Source organism: Callithrix jacchus, chromosome 14 (genome assembly GCF_049354715.1).
Source record: "Callithrix jacchus isolate 240 chromosome 14, calJac240_pri, whole genome shotgun sequence".
In the NCBI taxonomy this organism is placed as follows: domain Eukaryota; kingdom Metazoa; phylum Chordata; class Mammalia; order Primates; family Cebidae; genus Callithrix; species Callithrix jacchus.
This window is the reverse complement of record NC_133515.1, coordinates 45,182,200-45,206,929: the sequence shown is the minus strand read 5'-3', so window position 1 is coordinate 45,206,929 and position 24,730 is coordinate 45,182,200. Positions and strand designations below refer to the sequence as shown.

General features: G+C 42.0%; 1 protein-coding gene across 3 annotated transcripts in view; it reads left to right on the top strand.

The window, feature by feature from the left end:
* The first annotated feature begins 5,687 nt into the window (after positions 1 to 5,687).
* ARHGAP25 (Rho GTPase activating protein 25) overlaps positions 5,688 to 24,730 on the top strand; it is a 90,317-nt gene continuing 71,274 nt past the window's right edge. For all 3 annotated transcript variants that reach the window (XM_035272395.3, XM_035272393.3, XM_017964259.4), the window contains exon 1: positions 5,688 to 6,110. In XM_035272395.3, the coding sequence (XP_035128286.3) occupies positions 6,053 to 6,110 (58 nt within the window). In that variant the 5' untranslated portion in view covers positions 5,688 to 6,052. The remainder of the gene's footprint in view (positions 6,111 to 24,730) is intronic.

The window sequence follows — 24,730 nt, the reverse complement described above, 5'->3', positions numbered from 1 at the left end:
AAAGCCCATCACAAAAGATCACATATTACAGTATGTGATTCCATTATGTGAAATGTCCGCAATAGACACCTTTGTCTATAGACAAATCTATAGAGACATAAAGTGGTTGCCTAGCATTGGGGAAAATAAGGAGGGTCTGCTAATGGGTATGGAGTTTCTTCTGTGGAAGATGAAAATGTTCTACAGTTGATTGTAGTGATAGTTGCACAACTCTGTGAATATACTAAATCACTGAATTGTACATTTCAATGGGTGAATTGCATGGTATGTGAATTATGTATCAATAAAGGTAGTAAAAACTGAGCAGTCAGGTGAAGAAGAAACATGAGAAACTCTCTCCAAATGCAGATGACAGTAACAGAGATGACGAAATGGAAGACAAGGAGGTGATAAAGTAGACAGCTAACAGGCAGATAACTTCAGCTCCTGAAGAAGATCCTGGAACAAGTGGGATGAAAATCAGAAATAAAGATATAGAAACTCCCCCTGCACTGATTCCTTGCAAAATCACTCAGACACATTGACACTTAGACACGTCTGACCCCTACAAATGACCAATAAGCACATTTAAAAAGTAACTTTAGTTTCACTATTTAATAAAAAATTATTTGCTTATTCAATCAAAAATGGTTTATAATAAAAGCAATGATAACACCAATTGTTAGTGAGGCTATAAGGGAATTGGGCCCTCCATATATTGTTAATGGAAACATAAATTGTAGAACTTTTGGGAGGGTAATTTGAGAGCACATAGCAAATCTTAGTATATTCTTAATCCCTTTCCCAGCATTTCCACCTCTAAGAATTCCCCCTGAGGGGGGGAAAAAGACTAGATTTATCCAGATTTTTAGCCACAAGTATATTATGAAAATTTATACACATCTCAAATCTTGATCACACAGGGATATGCAAAATTAATTTTGCTCTCATCATATAATTAAAAATCATGAGACCATTGATGATGTTATGAAAAAATGCTTAATGAAAGATACTTTTTCATGTTTTTATTTTTTTGTCAAGGGAAGACAATAGTTTATAAAACAGCATATGCACCATTTAGAAAATTTAAAAGACATGCATGCATACATGACATGTACACGAGTAGAAAGTGAGAAAGAAGAAGGAAACTAAGAATGGGAAAAGTTCTTACTACACATAAAATGGTAACAATAATTTTTATTTTCTTTATGCTTTTAAAAACTTGTATGGTGATTATGCATAGACTTTCATAATGGTAAAAATAATAGTGAAAGATGTTTTAAAAGTTCTCCAGGCCGGGCACAGTGGCTCATGTTCGTAATCTCAGCACTTTGCAGGCCAAGGCAGAAGGATCACCTGAACCCAGGAGCTTGAGACCAGTCTGGGCAACATAGTGAGACTCCCATCTCTACAAAACAATTTTCTAAAAAAAGTAGCCAGTCATGGTAGTTGGTGCTTGTAGTCCCACCTGCTCCGTAGGCCAAGGTGAGAGGATTGCTTAAGCCCAGGATGTTAAGGCTGCAGTGAGCCATGATAGTGCCACTGCATTCCAGCCTGGGTAACAAGAGTGAGACTCTATCTAAAAAAAAAAACAAAATAAGTTCTCCTCAGGCTAGAGTCCAACCTTCCAGCAAGTGCATCAGACCCTGACTGCAGCAGCGCCTGCAACTTCTATTACTGGGCATGGGGCTTCTTTGGGGGCCATATATCATTTCTGATACTTCCCTCAATGGGGGCCATATTTGTGTTTTAACAGCGATCTGCCATTTCATTTGCCTGGGGCGTTCTCCTCTCACTCCCCAACCTGGCTTCCTGACTATTGTCTCTCATGGGTCACCTTTCCTGGGAAGCTGCCCAAGCAGAGCTAACCATTTCCTGCTCCCACTTCATCCCAGGAGTGCACTATTTTTCCTGGTACTGCTGTTATGTTTACACTTCTCTCTCATGAGTCATTTGAGGATTTGGCCAGGTTCTTAATCATGCTTGTTTACTCAGGATCCAACGCAGGCCTGTATAAATGTTTATGGAGTAAACGAGTGAATGAATGAATGAGTCAGTCTGGGCTCTAGGTTCACATGAGCCTTGAGTACAGAAGATCCACACTCAAGTACCCCTTGGGTCCCTAAATCAACATGCCCCAAACTAAGCCCTCCATTTTCTCCTTGTCCCTCATTACCAGTCCTCACTGTTTTTGTGTGTGCCCCATCTCTGTGACTGGAACTTACACCCTTCCAGTAACGAGCCAGGGTCATGGGTGTCTCTTTTTTCTGCCATAATAATTCTCACATGACTCCTGTGTTGTTTTCCTTTCTTTCCATGCGGCCAACCTCTCTCCCACACTCTTCCTCTCTCTTAGATATCTGCCACAGCCTCCTCACCTCTACCCTGCTGAAATACCCCAGTGACCTCCACTTTTCCCAGGGTAAAGTCAGAACTCTTTGCCAAGGCTTACCTGCCCTGTGTGATGCAGCCCCCCTCAGCCCTGCCTATCTCTCCAGCTTCGTCTCTCCTCAACCCCATCCCTTTCATCTTTCTTAGGGGTGACCTGAAGAGCTTTCTTGCTGCTGTGCCTCATTCATATTGTTTTGTCTGGAATCCTTTTTCCAACTCTCTTGCCTCCCTAACTCATTCCTCAAGCTGTACTTTAAAAGACTTCTTCCAGGAAGCCTTCCTTTACTTCCCAAGTCCAGTTAGACCCCTCCCATATGTACCCCCATAGCTCCCTACACTTTTCCCAACATAGCTCTTCTCACACTGTATTTGTTTACTTAATTGTTCTTCTCCCCCATCAGCTGTAAGGGGCAACAGTGAGTGGCAGGGCAGTGAGGTGAGGAAGCAGAAACCAGGTCTGCTTGTTTATGAACATTCCTCCAATGTCCAGCAAAAATTTGGTCCTTAATAAAACCACTCAGCATTCAACAAGCCAACAGATGGATGAATGTTTGCTTACACTACTACAGATGCTAATTCAAACTATGGGACCAGGCACGGCATCTGGCTCTTCGTTTTATGAAGATCAGAGAGGGGGAGCAGCAGTACCCAGCTGCCTGCCCGAGAAAGAGCTTTGTGGTGGGGGAAGGCTTCTGTGTTGGGCTCTTGTGGGGAGTGTGCTTTTCATCTGACTGCCTTTCCACATATGCACGACCAACTTCCCCCATGGGTCACGAGCTTTTCCAAGGCTGACAGGAACCTACCCTTAAGTTCCCTGCGTGTTTCTTAATGCCACATTCAAAATGTTTTCAAAGTTCTTGAGTTTAAAGGTCCCAGGACTGAAATTTTAGATGGGTGTCGAATTTCCCCATGGAGATGCTGCTGGGCCAGGGCCAGAGGGCTACCCCTGCCACATCCACTTCATGAAATCGGGATACGAAAAAGAGCAGCAGTGTTTGGGTCAGGCAGGCAGTAGTACCAAGTCTCCAAGTGGCTAAGTCAAGTTCAGTGGAATCCAGCTCCCTGGGCGGGGGTGGGGGGGGGGGATGGGGGTGGGGGTGGGGGCTGGAGCTGGGTAGCTTGGTAAACCGGCGGGCGTGGTGGATTGGAGTCTCGATCAGCAAACCCTCTGGCCCTTGTCCCTCCCACTTCCACTGACGGCTGGGTGTACTTGCGGCCTCACTGACTTTGGGCGTGGCCATGTGACCTGTGTTGGCCAATGGAATGCGAGCAGACAGCATGTGCGCAGAGGCGTTGAATGTACTTGCTAGTTTCTTCCTGCTTAGGTTCCTTTCATTCCTAAAGAGGGGAGTACACATTCCTAAAGAGGTTACCACTGTTCCTTCAGCCTCCTTCTCTGGATATACAGTTTGGACACGTTTAAGATGGCTACTATAGATCTAAGCAGAGATCCATGAGATTTGGAGTCCAGGGCTTTTGGGCTGGAAATACACCTTGGAATCATCTGCAGTTACGTGGCATTTAAATCCTTGAGACAGAAGAGCTCACCAAGGTGTGAGTGTGAGTTGAGTCTTAGTTTTCTCCAATATTTAGAGGTCAGAGAGATGAGAAAGAATTAGCAAGAAAACAGACATGGAACAGCCAGAAAGGCCCACAGGCAGACAGCCAAGGCCAATCATGGGCCGCAGCAGCCTCATGAACAGAGGGCTCAGAGTTGGATAGAGCTATCACATGTGTCCAACACTGCGGATGGGCCCTTGAAATGAGGATGGAGCACTCACCTGTGAGTTTAGTAACAGGGAAGTCATTGGTATCCTTGATAAGAATATATTTTGTGGAGAGTCATAGGGGCAAAAACATCAACTAAAGGATTCAGGAGAGAATAAGAGGAGAGATATTTGCAAGTCAGACAATTCTTACCAAAGCTTGCTTCAGAAACTAAGAAGAGAAATGGGGCTCTAACCCAAGGGGGAGGTGGCATCCAGAGAGATTTTATGTGGAATAAAAAAGTAATAAGTTTGAATGCTGACAGGAAGGATCCAAGAGAGAGAAAAAATTGCTGATGCAATAGGGATGGGAGAGTGGTAACAGCCTGTTCACCCACTGTACCAAGAAGAAGGTCAGGGGTACAGCTTGCATGCAGCTAGGTGAGCAGGTAGAGTGAGGGAAGCTTAGGGACATTCTTTCCCAGTTACATCAATTTTCTCAATGAAACAGGAAGTCAAGGTCATCAGCAAGAGTAAGAAAGTGGGAGGTGATGAAGAAAGTATGCCAGAGTCATCTAGGAGAGTTGGAGAATGAATGGAGCAAGGTGTGCGGCTTAGATGCTGGCTAGCAGTGACTGTTCTGAGCACTTTGTACTGGCTTTTCTAATAGTCTCATGACAGCCTATGAAGTAAGTGCTATTATTTACCCCACCTACAGATAAGAATTGAAACACAAAGTGGTCACAAAACTTGTCCATAGTCCCACAGCAAGAAAGCCAGGATTTGACTACCAGTGATCTGTTTCCAGGGCCCAAATCCTTAATCACTAGGTTAGGGTGATCCAGTTAAACATGTGAAAGCTTGTCATGGAGCTGAACTAAATAGAATAGAATAAAGGTTGAATTAATGTTTGTGGTGCAACCACTCTGTGTCAAGCTCTGCACTAGATTCTTTAGCAAAAACCCTTAGAGTTGTGGTTATTATCAACCCCATTTTACTGATGAGGACATTAAGGCCCCAAAAGATTCAGTTGCTTGCTAAAAGTTGAAGAGCTAGCAAATGGAAGCCCACATGCTGTATACAGCCCACACACCCTGATTCTAAAGCCCATGCCCTGTGTGCAATGCCAAAGAATGCTTACCATATGTGAGTGGGTACACCTAGCTTAGGTTGATTCATTAAGTCAAATACATCAAAACCCTCCCTACATCAGGCTGAGATCACTTGCAAACTTCATCCTGAGCAGCTGGAGAGCTTGGGACATGGTCCTTACAGCAGAAAGAATGTAAAAGAAGATAACTTTTGGGGAATGCTAGTTTTTTTTCTGACCATTTTTAGATTCTTGATCCATTAGGTGAGGAAGTGGAGAGCTTAGAGTTGAGGTATATGATGGGAGTCTGACATTTTCTTTTAATTAAAACTGTAGCATTTTATAACAGAAGCACCCATTCTAGTTTTTCAAGCATTTCCAAAAACTATTTTCTCAAAACAGAGTGCTCATAATGTATCATCCTCACTGAAGAGCCACCCACTTCCTCCAATGCAAGGAAGCAGACAGTTAAAAAAAAAAAAAACCCGAGAGGCAGCAGTTGTTTATCACAACCTCAACTCAGTGAGGCCTGAGATTCTTTCGAAAAGGAGTTTTGCTTCCCATGACGCAGAGGGAAGTGTCAACTGGGACATTTCTGGTAAAACTGAAAGCAAGAAAAGCAGGGTGCCAGCCCCTGTGGGACTAAGGGTGCAGGCTGGGGGAGTTTGGGTGCCATCCTTAAGTGATAGATGGATGGACCTTTCATCTAAGAGAAGAGAGGAGACACGTTGGCAAATCAACCTCAAGCCTAAGATTGCTTGTGAAGCAATCATAAGGAGGAACAAAAACAGACACAAAAACAGAGGGAAAGAGTGAAAAGGCAAGAAGGACGCAAACTGTGACAGACTCACTGCTTCACTAACTACTCACCTAAACTGGAAGCAAAATGTCCCTAAAATTGCCAAGGACCTGGGATTTCAACCTGAAAGTGGAGGCGAAAATAGGTACGGTTGGTGTCTTTTCGTTGCTTCTGTGATTCTTACGTTTACTTCGAGCACCATTTGCATGTTGGTCTGCAGGGAGCACAGTCTACTTAAAAATGGATCTTGCAGCAAACCTGAGTTTGAGGGACCATTTGCATTTAACTTGGCATGCCAGCTCCAAGTTCTAAAATGTTGGGAGGAGGTTCTCTTTCATTTGGACGAAACAGTGGGATGGAACTCCTTGGTGTGCATGATCTGGGGTACTTTGGATGATTTAAGGCTACAGATCACAAACAGAACTGTGAGTTATTAGCATTAAAAGTATTAAAGGATAATAAAAACCTTACATAATAAAGATATAATTAAAGGGACAGAATGGGAGGGTATTCTTAGATGAGTTGGAAAAGAGACATAATTTTTATTATTTTAAGGGAGACTGGCATATTTTCTGAGATAGTCTGACCTTTAATCCCTACCCTTTCCTTCTAATGATGACAGTGATACATTAAGTTTAATCTATATAGTTGTTAAGAAGTTCTTTATATAGATTTCTTCTATTATTAAATTGGTCACAGTAATTTACGGCAGAGCAATTGGGCTGAAAACTATTGCCTACATTTATGTATCTTGCCCATATTATAAGATAATTTCCTTGATATTAGACATAGATAAGTATTAAGGTGTTTCTAACAGCTTGGAGGAATTTTGTTTGGAGCAAAGTTTATTTAGATTTGAATCTCTAATGGGGTTAAGTGTGCTACTAAAATAAGTGCTGCATTGAAAAGTCACAAGCAGAGCATTAATGACGTAGGTCTGAGAAAGGATTGGAAAGAAAACAGAGTAATCAGAAAAGTCATTTATCTTGATAGCCAGGGGAGATTAGCATTCCCTAATCAAGCGATGAATGATTGTATGCTGAGGTCAGTTCAGAGAAAAGATAGTGTCCATACCTCTTACATAAGCAAGAGATTTTCCTCCTAACTATCACCGATGTATATGTGCTTGGCTAATGCTCAATTTATGTCATACAAATTCAAAGGTTATGTTCCTTTGAAAGTGTCCTGCTTCTATATAAATGAAGTAATTCTAGCCTCTTTCCACCTGTGTTGGAACACAGATTATTAAGGTCTTACTCTCCTTTGGTTTAAAAAACAAAAAAAATTGAGACAATTCATAGTTAAATGATTTTTTTTTTTACAGATATAGGAAATTACCACACTAGAGCTCACGACTGCATATATTCAGGTCTAGGATTTGATTGGGTGAATTTCACGATTTTTACCAATGTTTCTTAAAGCGTGTTCCCATAGATAACCTACATCAGACTCACATCAAGTGCTGGCTAAAAATGCAGATTTCTGGGCAACATCCTTACAAAATCAGAATCTCTAGAGGAAGGCCCAGGATCCTGCATCTCAACAAACACCCCCAACTTCCATCCCCACCTGATGAGGAACTCCTGCCGTAGGTACTGAGGTCTATGTTCACTAGCCTCAGACAGTTACCACCCAGCTAGTACAGAGCATAGGACTTGGACTTAACTGGGCACACAATAAATATCTGTTGGCTGAATGAATGTTTAACTACAAGCAGATGATGTTATTGAGTATTACTTAATGAAAAAACAATAATAAGGACATAATGAAATACACAAGAACCCTTGTCATTATCCATGCTGTCTACAAGTTCGTCACCCTGAAGGACTGGGCTACAGTAGAATACATTTGTAAGTGTCATGTGAACTAGAATTTGGATCATGAGCCGAGTCCTCTGATGAGAGAGAGCCCCTGACTCAGTCACAGGACTTCCAGTCCTCTCTTCAGCTTCCTGTGTCCAGGTGTAACTACAGGAACTGGCTTACCAATATATGAGAGAAACCTACCTCTATTGGGCTCTTCCCAACTGGGAGTTATGTCAGGGAAGTTGACAATCTGTGTTTTTAATGTTTTCTCAACCTAGATCCCATTAATGTTTTGGGTTGGATAGTTTTTTGTTGTGGGGTCTGTCCTGTGCATTGTAGGATGTTTAGCAGAATCCTTGGCCTCTACCCACTACATGGTGGTAACACCCGCTTCCACTACCAGTTGTGACAAATAAAACTGTCTTTAGGCATAGCCAAGTGTTCCTTGGGGATGGGGATGATGGTGTTATCTTCTTGAATTGAGAACTTTTGGAGTAGATGATAACCAAAAGGATGGATTATAAGGTCACTTGGGAATAGAACCCAAATATTAACCCATGATTCACTCTCTAGCTCAATTTTTTGGAGGCTTTTATTGAGATCTGTCCTCAGGGAGCCAGGCCATAGCTTAGGAAAGACACTAGAATGGGCACTTGATAAAACAGCAAGACACTGACCCAGAATGTGGCCCAGGAGGGGGGCCCTAGGTTTTTTTGATGAACTATGCTTCCAGTTTCCCTAGAATCTTGTGAGCTGGAGTGAAAGCAAAAGTCTCTGAGAGCTACAGGAAGGATTCTCCACTGTACTTCCATCTCAGAGCTGAAGGGGGTCTTGCTGCATCCACTACTATGAGCCTGACAGATTTTCATGAAGTGATAAAAAAATGTCTTGGACCTTCCTGCATCTGACCTATCGATCCTGATGAGAATAGGGATTGGAAGAAAAAGGAAAACGCAGAGCAAATAGTCTTGACTTGTGGTGGAGTCAAGAGCGCACACTTCTTCCTTTGGTTCTTTATCATCTTCAGTTTTAGAATCATGACAGCCTTTCACTGCCTTCACGCCGTTACTCAATATTTTGCTCTTTAATTTATGTATCCTTTTAACTGAACTGTCATCACTGGAGGACAGGTCCAGAAAGTCTGGACCTTCAGTCCCAAGTTACAGGGCTTCCTTGAAAAAGCTACATGGCTTCCAATGACCAGGCCAGCCTACATGAGCACATTTTGTACCTTATTTGAACACCGAAATGCTGGTTCCCCAGGTTGGGGAATCCTGAAGCCATGTAGCCCGTGGTGAATCGATCTGTGCTTGTTTGATGTTCAGCTTTCTGAACATAAGAAAGCGACGAGAGCTTTCTTTACAATTCATGACCAAACTTGCTGTGTGCTAACCAGACCAGCCTGGGTTATAGACTGAATGTAGTCTGTTTGCTGTGCCCACAGTCTTTGCTTTCCATGAGTGGTTCCTAGTCCCTGATAAACTTTCCCCACATATGCAGGTAGAGTCTCTACTAAAAATACAAAAAAAAAAAAAATTAGCTGGGCTTGGTGGCAGGCACCTGTAATCCCAGCTACTTGGGAGACTGAGGAAGAAGAATTGCTTGAACCCCAGGAGGTGGAGGTTGTAGTAAGCCGAGATCATGCCACTGCACTCCAGCCTGGGCAACAGAGCAAGACTTCTTCTCAAAAAGAGAATACGAACATGCCTCTCTTAGAAAGTGAATAGCTACACAAGGGAGCTGCTCCTTCCAGGGCTCACTCTGTTTTTATGCAGAGGTTACATTGTTATTGCTTGTTTAAGTAAAAATATCTGCCCACTGATGCTATTGACTTAATATTTAGGCATAAATTAAATTATCTCCACAAAGTGCATGCTTCCTGCTAGCCAGGCCAACAGACTTCTGGCATTTGGGGGAAAAAGGACTGATATCACCTCCGGACTTTCTGCAGCAGCAGCAGAGTGGGGAGCAAGTTAAGAGGTGATGGGAAGACAGGACCTGGTCTTCTACCCACTGATGCACAAAATTCTCCCTGTACATGCTAGACAAGTTCAACTTAGATTTTGTACTTTGTCTGAGACTGGGCACTTGGATTGGCAGAGGCTAGTTCGGTGGTTCTTGGTGCCTATGTGTCTGAAACTAGTCCTAGGTTGAAATGCCCTGTGGCCCTGGCATGGGTATACATCACTATAAGTTGCTTCGGTAGTGGTAGTGCTGCCCTGTCTCACAACTCACAATTATGAACCATCTTCACATAGCATCCAATAGGAGAATTCTATGCAGACTCTGCCAGCTGTGTAGTCCTTTTGAGTAAGGCCCACTATAGGGGTGTTGGAAAGATGCTAGGACCAGTTGAGAGAAACAAGTTGATGACAATGGTCCTATCACACACAAGGCCACTTGAGGAAAGAAGGTTGTATGAGGGTGCACCCTGGTTGAGTTGTTTGAACTTGTGTTCAAATACAAGAGATGGGAGGGAGTACAAAGCAGAAGAAAGTCACAGTTGTGACCACAGCAATTGAGATCTAATAGTACCTGGGAAGAGCCAGGGAGAGCCACAGTGAGGCCCAGGCAGATCGTGGGGATTCTGTCACAGAGGATGGCATGGAAATTTTGTAGAGTCCCCAGACAGGAACCGAGATACAAAAGTTACAAGGAGATAAAATAATTTACATTTCTTGTGTTATGCTTTACTCATCATCCTTTTTCTCTTTGAAAGCTTATTTAAAAACCAAAAGTCATTTTGCAAAAAAAAAATTATAGGTCTGGCAGCCAAATATGAAGACAGTCCTGCTGGGCGTACGGTTCAGTGGGGGCAGAGACAAGGAAATAAAACTGCAAAGCGGTGAGAGAGGTGCTGTGATGAGAACAGCTATGGGAGCCCCAGATAGTACCTAAGAGGAATTCTGGCCCTGCCACCCCTGCTCCCATTACTGCCATTCAGCTTTAAGATACAGGTGCAGATGTTCTCCAGTGGGCCCCACATCTTTCTCACAGTGATTTTCCTGCACATTGTGTCTACATTTTTGGAGAAGCAGAACGCTTTGTACTATGTATAGCTCCTCTGCATGATGGAATTAAATGGAAGGTCTTTATGATCTGGCCCTGCTTACCTGCCCACCTCTCTCTTGCCACCTCCCCTTCACCTGATGCACATTGGAGACTTCAGCCACGTCCTCCCTTCTGCAGCTTCCAGCTCTTTCTCATCAGCCTGGAGCCCTTTCTCCACCTGGGGCTCCCTTACCACCACCCAGTTCCTACTCAAAGTTTGATCACAGTGTAAACATCTTGTCCATGGGGAGTCTCTAGGTCTTCTGATCACTAAAGAGAAAGTATAGTAATTCTTTCCCAGGTCATTTAAACAGAGAAGTTTACAGCTCTCAACACTATGGACTTCCTTTGAGATAAGAGACATGAACATTTCTGGACATGCAGATATGAGTCAACCCCACAACCCACTGATTCTTTGGCTTTTGAACAAAATGAATTGTTCTTAATAAAGTATGTAACACCAGCACTCTAGGCCCTCATTGGGGAGAATAACCTTAAATTGCCTGAAGAAAGGAGCTAAATTGTCCACTCCCTCTTCTTGATAAAAATGGGAAACAGAAGAGGAGGTGTGGTATAAGAAAGTGGGCATGAGCTTGGGACTCTTCTCTAAACAGCAGTGAATCTGGGGCAAGTTGCTTAGCTTCTACAGATGAGACTAGTAACACATATGCTGAGAGGAAGAAAATATTTCATGCATATTACATATGTTAGGTGCTCAGCAAACATCTGTTTCCTTTCTTTGTAGAAAGTCTCATTTCCAACCCCAGATCAGATTAGAGGCTGTACTTGGACTACTTCATCTCGCAACCCTCACAGAATAGGGCTCATAAGTTGTCCTTTAATGGTACATCCTCAGTTTATATCTTTCCTGCAAGTAATGATTTCATGAAATCTGCTCCTAATTGCACTGAAAAAAAATTAGAATGAAGAATGAACAATGCCGGAGACTTCTATGTATACCTTTACGTGAGAAAGTTACTTGGGAATTCAGTGCTCAGAAAATAACTTTGTCTTCTTTGAGGGACTGCAGTGCTTCCTCCTTTCTAGTAAGACAGGAGTGCAATTTACTGTGTTTTCCACTTTGTCTTGGCTGCCAGAAAGCTGAGCTAAATTTGAAGCTCAGTCACAACTTCTAACACCCATTCGATTAGCAAATTTTTAGTCTTTGTATTTGATAAGAGTCTATATGTTCATTGCAAATCATTTCCATACTTTTAAAAAATTTTATTTTTTAAAAATACAGATGGCTGTGGGTGTCACTATGTTGCCCAGGCTGATCTCGAACTCCTGAGCTCAAGCAGTCCACCTGTCTCATCCTCCCAAAGTGCTGGGATTACAGGCATAAAACACCACACTCAGCTTTAGATTTCATAGTTTTTAGTAGTGACTGAACATTACAATTTATCTAAGAAGAGTTCAAGGAACATTAAAATGCTGAAAGTTATTTCCTTTAGTTCATAAAGTAAAACGCAATTCTATGACCACACATATTCCTTCCCTAGAGTTACATAAAATTATGAAATCTTCAGTACATTCAGACTGGTCATTTAATTTATTCACTCATTGATTCACCTCATCATAAAACATGTATTTGCTCACCTGTGTGTGATAGGTACTTAAGCAGCATTGCCCTGCTGTGCCTCTCATCCTGTGAGCACCCCTCACCGCCCTTTCATCTTTCTAAAGAAAGTGATGCTCAACTTTGCTACCACCATCTACTCTCCTTGAGCTGTGACTGACTAAGGTGAGAGCTGCTGCACTCTCTCCTTTCCTTCCTGTACTACTCATTCACCCGCAAAACATGCACACACGGACCTCAGCTCTGGATGGGGCTGGCAATACCCACTGCTGGAAATCTGGCCTATGTCTGCTGAACCATTTGCTTCCTTGTTGGTTTGGAGTTTCAAAGTGAAAGAGGAAGTAGTACGAGATAGAGTTCCTGAGTCTGATGTAAATACTTTTTAATATTTTAAAATAATTTTGTAAAGTTTACAAAAAGAATTTTCTGACAAAGTATAAACTAACCATGATGGAATGAGCCAGCTATCATACATCCTGGCCAACATGGTGAAACCCCATCTCTGTTAAAAATACAAAAATTAGCTGGGTGTGGTGGTGTGAACCTGTAGTCCCAGCTACTCGGGAGACTGAGGCAAGAGAACCGCTTGAACCCAGGAGGCAGAAGTTACAGTGAGCAGAGATTGTGCCTGTGCACTCCAGGCCTGGAAACAGAGCAAGACTTCATGCCGAGAGAAAGAAAGAGAGAAAGAAAAAGAAGAAAGGAGAGAGAGAGAGAGAGAAGAAAGAAAGAAAGAAAGAAAGAAAGAAAGAAAGAAAGGAAGGAAGGAAGGAAGGAAGGAAGGAAGGAAGGAAGGAAGGAAGGAAGGAAGAAAGGAAGGAAGGAAGAAAGAAAGAAAGGAAGGAAGGAAGAAGGAAAGGAGAGAGAGAGAGAGAGAAGAAAAGAGAGAGAGAGAAAGAAAAGCAAAGCTGGCTCTGGGGCCAGATGGCCTGAATTTGAATCCAGTATCACCAATTGGTCACTGTGTGACGTTGGTCCTTAGGTTTTTCCAACTGTAAAATAAGTGCAATCCCAGTGCTAACTCATGCGGTTATTGTGAGAAGAAAAGATGATCTATGTCAAACTTTAGCATAAGATCTGGTATATGGTAAGTGCTTTATAAACACTAGTAATTATCATTATTGTCATGGACATTAGCTACAATGGAGGTCTGATATCAACTCCTTTGACTCAAGTTGTTGGTGAAAACCACGGTCAGCAGTGCCAGGGTTTTGTTTGTCTCAGTTAAGTTTAGTTCTTCTTTCTTTTTTCTAGACATACGGTTTTTACAACATCTGCACATCTCCTTTCCTGCCCGGTGTCTGTCCCTGGCTCACAGCACACATGCTGGTCTGCAGTTGACTTGTCATGTTCTGTTTCTTACCCTTTATGCTTCCAAATGCCATATATTCACTTCCGTCTCAATTTGCATGAATTGTATCAATTTTGTCTGCATGACTATTCTTGTTTTCTTCCTTTTTGCTTTGTTTTGTTTGCCTGATTTTGCCAGTTCTTTTCCAAATCAGTAAAAGGCCTGAGTTGTGACTTTTTAATAAGGATAATGACAGTTTCTGGTAAGTTTCCTGCTGTAGAAATGTCATTGTCTCTGTGCTATGGCAGGAGCAGTTCCTCAAACGTTCCTTGCTTTTGGTAGGCAAAGAGTGACTGTGGGTTGTTTGCTGCATGGAAGACTATCCTCCATGACTTAGTGCTTCCTCCCCTAGAGCTGCCGACCCTCTCCTACTGTCATGTGTATCTCTGGCTGCTGTAGTGAGGTTGGAAGTTGTAGTTTGGGCTTCAGGGGCTCAGTGTTTACCTGCTTGTGATCACTTACATATGGGTTACAGCAGCGGCAGAGCAGTGTTTCCTATTTGCTGTAAGAGTCTAACAGCCTAACATTCTCTTTCAGATCATTATTTGTAGATATAATTGTGGGGGAAGAGCAGGACCTTCAAAATGAGGCTCCTGTCTTTCTTGTCCTCAATTCTGTTGTTGCTACCCAAGGACTCCCTTGCATGCATTCTTCCCGTTTGACTGTCCTTCTGCATTTGATTCCATGCACCTGGTCATTCATGGAAGCCAGAAATCCACTTTGCTAGTGGGTGAGGAATCTTCTTATGCAGACAACTCAGAGTTAGGATGATAGCAGATATAGAGTTGTCACCTCCAGTCCATTCTCAGCCCAGCCTTTGTGCTCTGTCTTGAGACCAACATGTTTGATATTGATCTTGGCACTGATCTTCTTTCTCCGAGCATTCCTCATTCTCCTTCCCAGGTAGAGTGACAGCTGGCCTGGTTTGTCTGGGACTTGGGGGGTTCCTGGGACATGGAACTCAGTGTAAAAACCAGGAAAGTCACCCTAGAGTTAGTTCTCTAGGCTCGGGAAAACAAAGCTGTAATTGTGATAGGTGCCCTGTATATTTCTTGAACTGAATTTCCTGAGAAGCCACACAATGTGTGGTAACAGTTGATTTAGGAGAAAATATCTTCAAATCTGGAGTCATTATTCTTTCTTTTTAGTACTCATGGTTAGAAGTCCTTCCAAGTTCATTTTTTCAGCCTCATTGAAACTGTCATGCTAGCTTCCTCCATCTGTTTTTATGAAATCTTTTAGTTTTGCTCACCTTTTCTCCAGAAAGATTAGGAGCCACATCTGTCAGTGTGTTGCAAGGTACTTCTTTCTAGGATCACACAAAAATTCCTACCCTATGGGTTCTATATATAGGCTTTCTGGATTTTTTTTTTTCTCTTTCAACTCTACCCCTCCCCGCCCATTACCATGGCCACCACCCATCTCCTGGGAAGGCTTCCTGAATTACCCAGGTATGGTTAGTCCCTCTCCCTTCCATGAGATTGTTCTGTTTTACTCATTTTTTCTTCTATTCTAATTGACACACATTTATTGGACACTTACTATGTGCTGGACAGTTTACGAGGCTCAGAATGAAAGATAATGAAAAAGATTAAGATTCTAACCGTCTCACTGGAGACACTCTGAGGAAGTGGCGCTGTCGCACTGAAGGGAATTAGACATATGCAGCGTGACTGTGACTGTGACATTTAAAAAGCTGACACAGAGTTTGTTCTGTAAGAAAAGCTTTTCTTGGCCCATTTGAGCCTAGATATCTAGAAGGGGCAAGTTTTTTACATGTTCATTCAAGTCTATATTCTCCTTCCAAAAAGCCGCAAATCAAGCTTCTAATCCCACATTGTTATTCTGATTTAGAGTCAACAGAGAGTGCCCGCAGAGAACGCAGTTGCATTTCCACCAGTAAATATGATGTGTTTTCATTTTCTCCCCAGGAAACCCTGGATTTAACCAGTTTTCTGGTCAGCACAAAATTATCCCAGTCTCATCCTTCTGTGACCTTAAATGCCCAGCATGGTAATGAAAGTGATTGATAATGTAGTCAACTTTGTGTCTTCACAGATAAAAAGTAAGATTCCAGATAAAAAGCATTTCCTGAAAGAGAAACAAAATAAAGACACTTGACTTAACTAGGAAGCCATACCTGAATGTGGTAGGAAGTCTTTGAGAATGAGGCCCTTGAAGGCAGATGAGCCTGGGTTTGATTTCCAGCTCAGTCTTTTCTCATTTCTTTGACTTTGGGCAAGTCAGTTTAATGTCTATGTGTCTCAGTTTTCTCATCTGAAAAATGGGGCCAGTAGTTCTGCCCCCTGTAAAGAGTTGTTAGATAATACTTCCTCCAACCAGCTCATTCACTCATAGTCATAAATAAACCACATCACCCCCTATAATTGTACCATCTCTGAAATCTCACTTTCAGACTTCCCACTCTATGCCCACCACATCCTATGTGCCCAGCTCACCCACTCCAGCAACTCTCTTACATGACCTCAGTGAGCCAGCAATCCACTGGTCTCACCATTTTTTCACTATCAGTTACCCCATTAGTCCTCCTTACCACAGATTCATAACTCGCATTAAATCTACTACTGAACATGCACGCTTAACTTCTCTGGCCATTTCTCCCCATCATAACCCCTAACCCTGTTTAAACCCAGTAATCTACCTTCTTGGTGCCTGTGCCTGGACAGCTGAACATCACTGGAGAAAATCACCCCTGAGCTGCCTGGATTCACTTTGAATTTATGACCAGTCATCTGAGGTGGGCACTCAACAGAGCCAGACAAACGTACTACACCTACTGTCTTAGTCCACCAGTGCTGCTGTAACTAAATACCTGAGACTGGACAATTTATACGGAACATTTATTTATTACAGTTCTGGAGGCTGGCAAGTCCAAGATCAAGGTGCTGACAGGATTAGTGTCTGGTGAAGGCTCATTCCTTGTAGATGATGCTCTCTCAGTGGTCTCACATGGCAGAAAGGGATGGAAGGGCAAAAGGGATGAGTGCCGTGCCATCACATGATGAAAGAGCAGAAGAAGGCGAACCCACTCCCTCAAGCCCTTTTAAGAGGATCCTAATCTTTTAGTTTTGCTCACTTTTTCTCCAGAAAGATTAGGAGCCACATCTGTCAGTGTGTTGCAAGGTGCTTCCTTCTAGGATCGCACAAGAATTCCTACCCTGTGGGTCCTATATATTGGCTTTCTGGATTTTTTTTTCTCTTTCAACTCTACCCCTCCCTGCCATCCATCAGAGCAGAGCTGTGAGCCCCTCTCTACAGGTGTGGAGGTGAGAAACTCTAAGAACAAAAGACACAAGACACAGAGACAGAGAAAAGAGAGTTTAGGCCCAGGGACCCCCTGTCAAGCAAAGCACAGAGTCTGGCAGTGGCCCCGAGTGCCTGGACTACAACGCAGGGGGCAGGGTAGGTAGGGTGAGGTAATGGTGGGCAGTGACAGGGTGAGGTAAATCACATACCTTGGAGATAGGGGCCCAGGTCTTCCAAGTAGCCGAGGCAAGGAGAAAACCTAATGTGTCAGCACTTTTCTCATACTTGTCAAGAAAGAACAAAAACATTAAGATTTATGTTACTATTACTGATTTTATCTTTTAAGAAAGGGAGGGACCAGGTGCAGAAGCGGAGCATGAAAGTAGATCTGGAACATGACCACTGAGGCGCAGCATCACACAGAGACAGTTAAGCCCCCAGATGTCTGCAGGCCTACCTTACAGCCATCAGGCCTACCACAAGAACTTGGAGAAGCGGAGTTGTCTCCTAACTCCCCTGAGGAAGGAGATGTCTCAGAAGTTTTGGACATGTCCTTCCCTAGCTGGCTAAACAGCGGGCGCTTTCCCATCACCGGCGCTGCCGCACAGCCGAGGCGCCCTCCAGCAGCCCTTATGCAGGCGGGACAGAGGGCTTAGAGCATCTTGCCTTAGGATCACTTCGTTTACAATGTCACCTCAGTTCCATGCTTCATAACCTGACAGTCATTAGTAAGATTAAAAGATTATATTGAGTATATATATATTTCTGTGATTACATATGAAGAACGATGTGATTTTTTTCATGGTTATATGTAGGAATAACTATGTAACTATATCTCTAATTCTTTTCTAATTCTATATTCATATGCGAACCGGCTGAGGCTTCAGACCCTTGCCTTGGCACTTGCGGGATCTCCCACAGGGTTTCCCACCCACATCTTTCAAGCCTAGATTACGCTGTAAGCCTCTTAACCATTTCCAATCTTGCACTTTTCATGGCCTTTATTCTCTGCGAGCACCGCAGTGCCTGCAAGTGTCGATAGTTTCGTTGATCACAGTAGTCACCCGGAGGCAAAAGGGAATCGTGCAAAGGCAGCCTCAGCTCTTGAGCTGAACATTCTCAACTCCTCCACTAAGTTAGTGGTTACCAAACTTGGCTGTCCTGGGGAGGTTTAAAAAAACTCTCTCTTCAGGTTCCACTCAAGAGATACCAATTTAAGTAACAGGGGCTGTGGTCTAGGTATTCGAACTTTTCTAAGCTCCCAAGTGACTGGATATACAGCAAAGTTTGTGATCTGCTGCCATAAGTGTTGCTAAGACCCAGAGTCACCGCACAATGGCAGCACATCCCCAAAATGTTTGCAATTGTGCTACTTTATGGTAGTGGTTTTGAGTTTTGCAAAACTTCCTTCTCCAAAAATATACATTAAAACATTATTTAATATTCTAGAGTACAGCTTTGAGTAAGGTATTAACAGCCCATGAGATAAAAGTGATGTGTTAGGAGGTTACTGAAACCAAAGGTGAAAGTTTTTTGCTTTTAAGTAGTGGGGAGGAGGCACGAATAATAGTTACTGATGTCACTTGTCAACAGGCCCATGGAAATTAGAACAAGACATCCTTTCTCTTCCAGCAAGTCCAGCTGACATTTATTTCACCTGCTTTAAGCATGAATTGCCTGTGGAGTATCCTAGAAGGACTTGTGTTTAGAATAACATTGCAGACTCCAGAAATTGTATACTGCTTCTGACTCTTTCAGTGTTTTTCACTTATACACAGAGTCTCATTCCATCTTAAGAGGGGTTAAGGGATGCTCCTCCTCACGTGGACCCCAGGAAGGGTGGAGGACTTGCTCACTCACCCAGCCAATTGGAGGTGCTGGCCTAATCCCAGTCAGTCTTCTCACTCCCAACCCAAACCTATTGTTGGTCGGCCAGCGACTTTGAATGGAAACCAGAGGAGAAAAGAAGGGGCCAGGAAAAACTCAGGAACCAGTTTTAACAGTGGAAAGCTAAGGTGGAAATACACAGCATATATAAACACAACTTAGGAGCCACGGGCATTTGGCACATTTTAGAGGACAGTAAGATTATAATCCTCCGGTTAGCAGTAGAATTCCTCCTCCTTTTTCTCACACCTGCCCTTGCCATTTTCCTTTCTGTTCCAAACAACTTCAGAATGACTTAAAATTATACCTAGCTGACATCTGTGTCAGGCCTATATTCTAAAAATTGTATGAAAAATTATATGTATATAGGCAGATTCTCAAAGGGGCCTGTTACCTCACAAAGGTTAAAACTGTTGCTTTGTGTTTCCAAGTACAGAAAAGCACCTCTATCAGTAATCCTGTAATGTTAGTCTTCCCTGTCTGGGCCGATCCAAGAGCGACAACTAACGGGGAAATCCCTAGAATGGCCTGCTGAACACTGGTCCTGGCCAGCCAGCTGTGGACCCGCATCCTGTTCACGGCGATGTGCAAACTGAAGCTGGAAGTGGCCACTAGATGGCGGCAAAACTCAGCCAAGATAGGGGACGGATTTCAGTTGGCGCTACCCACTGGCCAGCTGCATAGGCTCCTGGCAGCCATTTCATTCGCTTCAAAATAACGCGATCATGAATAGTTGATTGAATTTTAGACCCCACGTAAAATCCTTCGGACCCCACTTATTGTGTAGGGTAGGGATTTACTGTCCTTTCAATTCACTCGGTCTTTAAAACACAGAGGGGAAGCAACAAAATTACCCTCCACGTCCTGACATCTCCAAGGGAATAAAGCTTGGGACTGCTATAAATAAGGAAAACTTGTTAAAGTTCATGAAGTCAGCTGTGGAAATTGTGGAACATAAGTCATGATTCCATTTGTTTTATAGAACTGTGAAAAATGAAATCTGTTCTTCAAGAAAGAAAAAAAAAAAAACCCAGAAATATGAATTCCATGTAAAGGAGACACCTGCCATTTCTGTTTCCAAGTTCCCCTGGGGCCCATAGCCTTTTATTTAGTAGTGGGCTTCCAGAGGAGAGGCGGCATTATTGCTACTTTACAGATAAATGTAATAGGCCTCCTTAGGGCTGTTTTCCCAACTCCACCTCTCTAAGGGCTCCTGACCCAGTCTCCAAGGAGAGTCACCGGCTTGAACTTTGACTTGAACATTTCGCCTTGGACATAGCCAACTAGAGCAGAGTAAACAGCTGACTCAAGCTGTGTCTGTCTCATTTCCCCCCTCAGTCTGAGATTCACAGAGAATGGGCATTTGTAAGTGAGTCCTGGAAATCAGAGGGCACTAAGAGGAAGGCCTTTGAACTGCTGAGAACTCAAAACCTGCAAAATCTGCCTTGATTTCTACTCCTCCTGAGCCATGATTTCCACCCCCCCAAATTTCCCTAGATATTGTGAAATAATATACTATGCTTCAAAAATTACATATACATAAATATTATATATAATACATATATAAAGAGATAGCAGATAGATAGATAGATAGATAGATAGATAGATAGATAGAAAGATAGATATTGGGGTTTCCCAATCTCATCACTATTTTGATCCAGATAATTCAGATAATTCTTTTTTTTTTTTTTTTGAGACAGAGTTTTGCTCATGTTGCCCAGGCTGGAGTATAATTGCAAGATCTCGGTTCACCACAACCTCCGTCTCCTAGGTTTAAGTGATTCTTCTGCCTCAGCCTCTCCAGTAGCTTGGATTACAGGCATGAACCACCATGCCCAGCTAGTTTTTTTTTTTTTTTTTTTTTTTTTGTATTTTTAGTAGAGATAGGGTTTGTTGGTCAGGCTGATCTCGAACTCCCGACCTCAGGTGATCCACCCACCTCAGCCTCCCAAAGTGCTGGGATTACAGGTGTGAGACACCACGACCGGCCACAGATAATTCTTTATTGTTGGGGGCCATTCATTGTAGGGCAGTCCCTGGACTTTACTCAATTGATGACAGTAGCAGTCCCCCCTGTTATGACAACCAAAAGTATCTCCAGACATAGCCAAATGTCCCCTTGGGGTGGATGGGTGGGTGATAAAACCATCCCCCAGTTGAGAACTATTAGCTATCTATCTTTCTATTTATCTGTATCTAGATCAAACCAACTTGATTTCGTATGTGTTTCTTGCAACCAAAATATTAACTAAGACAATGAGAAGATACAGACATAGAGAAATTATGTGAAATGCTCGTATAGTAACACAGCAAGTTAGTAGCAGAATCAAGACTAGATAGCAGAGCTCCTGAACATTAGTGGGCTTTCTGCTACTTTCCACAAGGGAACTCCTGTATAGGGTCTTTAACCACAGCAGCTGGCTTTCCTTTATATGAAAACCCAGTACTACTTGGCTTATGGAAGGAAACACTACTGGTTGCATTTTCTTATTTGTTCAGGAGACCAAAATAAGTAATGTGGTTGAGGATCATGGTAGGGCTTTCTTCACAGGAAGCTGAAGCAGGGATGGCATCATATGGATTTCCCTAGCGCCTGTTAAAAGCGCAAGCTAAATGAAGGGGTGCTATCAGTCCACTCTGAGGTGTTACTCCCAGATCAATGGGGTAGATTTAGCTCGATGTCTCACTTGAATGTAGTCTTCCCCACGTCATGTTTTTTCAGGTTACTTACCCCACCAAGTGGCTGTGGAGTAAGAAACATCACTTGTTTTTTTTAATTCAGAACTTGCATGATCTGTGGAAACATTTGAAGGTCAGGAAGAGGTGAGAATGTCAGCTCTATGTAACAAATGTGCAACAAATGTGAGCAAATGAAAACAATATTTTAAAATCGTCTTTCAGTAAAATGTATTCATCTTAATCTGCAACTAGATGGGTTTTGTTAAATACATAGAACCACATAGCAACCTCTACAATCAAGAGTTCCATCACTGTAAAAAGTTTCCTCTGCCCATCTATTCTAGTCAGCCCCTGTCACCCAACCCAAACGTGGACAATGAGTTATCTGTTCTCTGTTCCTATGGTTTTGCTTTTCTCCAAAATGCCATATAAATGAAACTACAATGTGTAGTTTTTGAAGCTTCATCTCTTTTATTCAGCTTAATGCATTTGAGATTCATCTGTGTTATTACTCGGATTGGCAGTTTTGTCCTTTTTATTGTCGAGTGGTATTCCATTGTATGGATGTATTTATTCATCACTTGAAAGATACTGGGCTTGTCTCTAATTTTTAGAGATTGTGAATAAACTACTGTAAATATTTGCTTATAACTTTGTGTGAACATAATGTTTTATCTCTTTTGAGTAAATATTGAGGAGTGCTACTGCTGGATCATATGGCAGTATATATTTAACTTTATGAGACGCTACCAACTTGTTTCCCAAAGGGGCTGTATCATTTTACGTTCCTACCTGCCAGGTATAGAAGTTCCAGCTGTTTCTGATTCTCATTGATCCTTGATATTGTTAGTTTTTTAAAATTTTACATTATTCTAATATATTTGTAGTAGTATCTTAATGTGGTTTTAATTTACATTTTCTTAATGACTAATGTTGTTTGGCATAATTTCATTTGATAAAGTCTCAGAACAAATATTTTGTTTGTTAAAACATTTTCTTGTTTTCTTATTGTTGAGTTTTGTCCTTTTCGGACATCTGACCTGCAAATGTTTTCTTCCAGTCCGTGGTTTGCTTTTCACTCTCTCAGTGCCTGCTTTTCATTCTCTTAGTTTTAATTTTGATGAAGTCAAATATCAAATATTTATTTTATGGATTGTGCTTTTGGTGTCAAGAGTTGTTCTTGATAATCTCAATCCAGTATATTCTGTAAATATTGAATACATTTCATAAATATTATAGGCTCTTTGAATCTTTTGTTTAACTCCTGCCTGCAATGACTTGCAAACATTTTCTTTTCTTTTTTCTCTCCAGTCCTCCCACGTGAACACACCCACACACTTAAGCATTATAAACACAGATTTCCTGTGTTACTCTGAACCCTCAACCCTCCTTTTCCAGGCCTCCTCCCACAGATCATAAAAGCCACATTTTCCGAAATATCTTTTATCACTCAGAGAAAAGTGCTGGAAGATTGTAATGAGCAGTGCTATTTTTATGGCAGAACACTCCAAAATATCATACTGGATCCTCTTTTTTCAAAATTATGCAAGGTAATTCAAAATGGCATTCTGAAAATTCGCCCCCACCCCCTGCCAATACATCTATCCCGGGTACAACATATGCATGCTATGTATTAATTGAATTTAATGTTAAAGTCCATTAATTAGTTACATTTATCTATTTGTATTTTAAAACATATTCCCATATGTTAAAAGGAGCAGAAAATTTTGTATGCTTTTTCTTGTGTCTGAGTACAACTTCTACCTACTTCTCTTGGGTCTGATGTTAAGTTGGCTCACTTCACAACTGATACAATAAGGAAATGCCAAGAAAGAGGAGTGGGTGTAATGGTTGACTTAAAAAGTTGAAAGAGGAAAAATTTTATTTGTTCTTGAGCACACAAAGCAAATACCTTTCTTCCATTTCTACACTTTTACCTTAAGATATTTACTATTTCTTTTCTAAATGTATCTTAAACCAGCTTATTATAAAACAGGTTATTTTATGTTTGATGAATCTCTATAAGGTATATGCACATATACCAAAATATTAACTAAGACAATGAGAAAATAAAGACATAGGGAAATTATGTGAAGTGCTCAATATATAAATGCTTTATTAAATGCTCAAATTTAATAAAATTATACCCTTAAAACATAGCCCATAGAGGATTATGTGAAGATGGCAGAATCTATCCCCTCCCCCCGCCCCACCTAGACAACAATTACTCTTTCCAAGTCTGTCTGTTGTAACTATTTGGCAACCCTGGTGTCTAATCAAAACTGGCAACTTCCAGAAGAAGGCTTGGACAGTGAGTTGTACTTAATTTCAATGAATTTCAGCTCTTAACACAATAGTGGATACCCATCTTCTACCCCTAGCCCTGTGGCAGGCTTTCCAGATGTGCATACATTCCAGGAGCAGCTTGTGCCCAACTTGCAGGAGCCAAGGTGGGAAAAATGAACCCTGTCCTACAAATAACAGGGATCTATGTTATGGTCACTAATTGCTGCCTCTGATCACAGAGGTACAGACAAAGAAATGGCAACCATGTGTTTGTACCGCTCCCTGTTGTTGCAAGCACCTCCCACTTTGGCTGTAGTGACTTCCAGGGGATTTAAAGAGCTTGTGCCTTTTCCTGTCTCCTTTATTTTTCTCCTTTTCCCTTTTTGGGAGCCAGATATTGAAGGCTAAGACCTTCAAAAGTAACCACATATATGAGGTAAGTTAGAAAGATATTGACCATCCCCAGGGGAAGTTGCAGCCTTAGAAAAGACCTAAGAAGACCCTAAGTTTGCAGCTCAGGCTGATCCTTAGCACAGAGACAACCTACACCAATTACAACAAACAAACAAAATCCAGCAAATCCTGGAGGAAGGGGGACAATCTGATTTATAGAGTCGCCATATCATTAGGTTCAGATATCTAGTTTTTAGCAAAAAAATATGAGGCACAAAAAGAAACAAAAAAGTGTGACCCACTCGAAGGGGAAAACTAAGACCAACAGAAACTGTTTCTCACAAAGACTTGATGGCACATCTACTAGACAAAGGTGTTTTTTAAAAACATTACATGTCAAAACTGTGGAAAACAGAGAAAGCAGGAATAAGAGGGAAATTGATGGATTTAAATACTTAACATTAAAA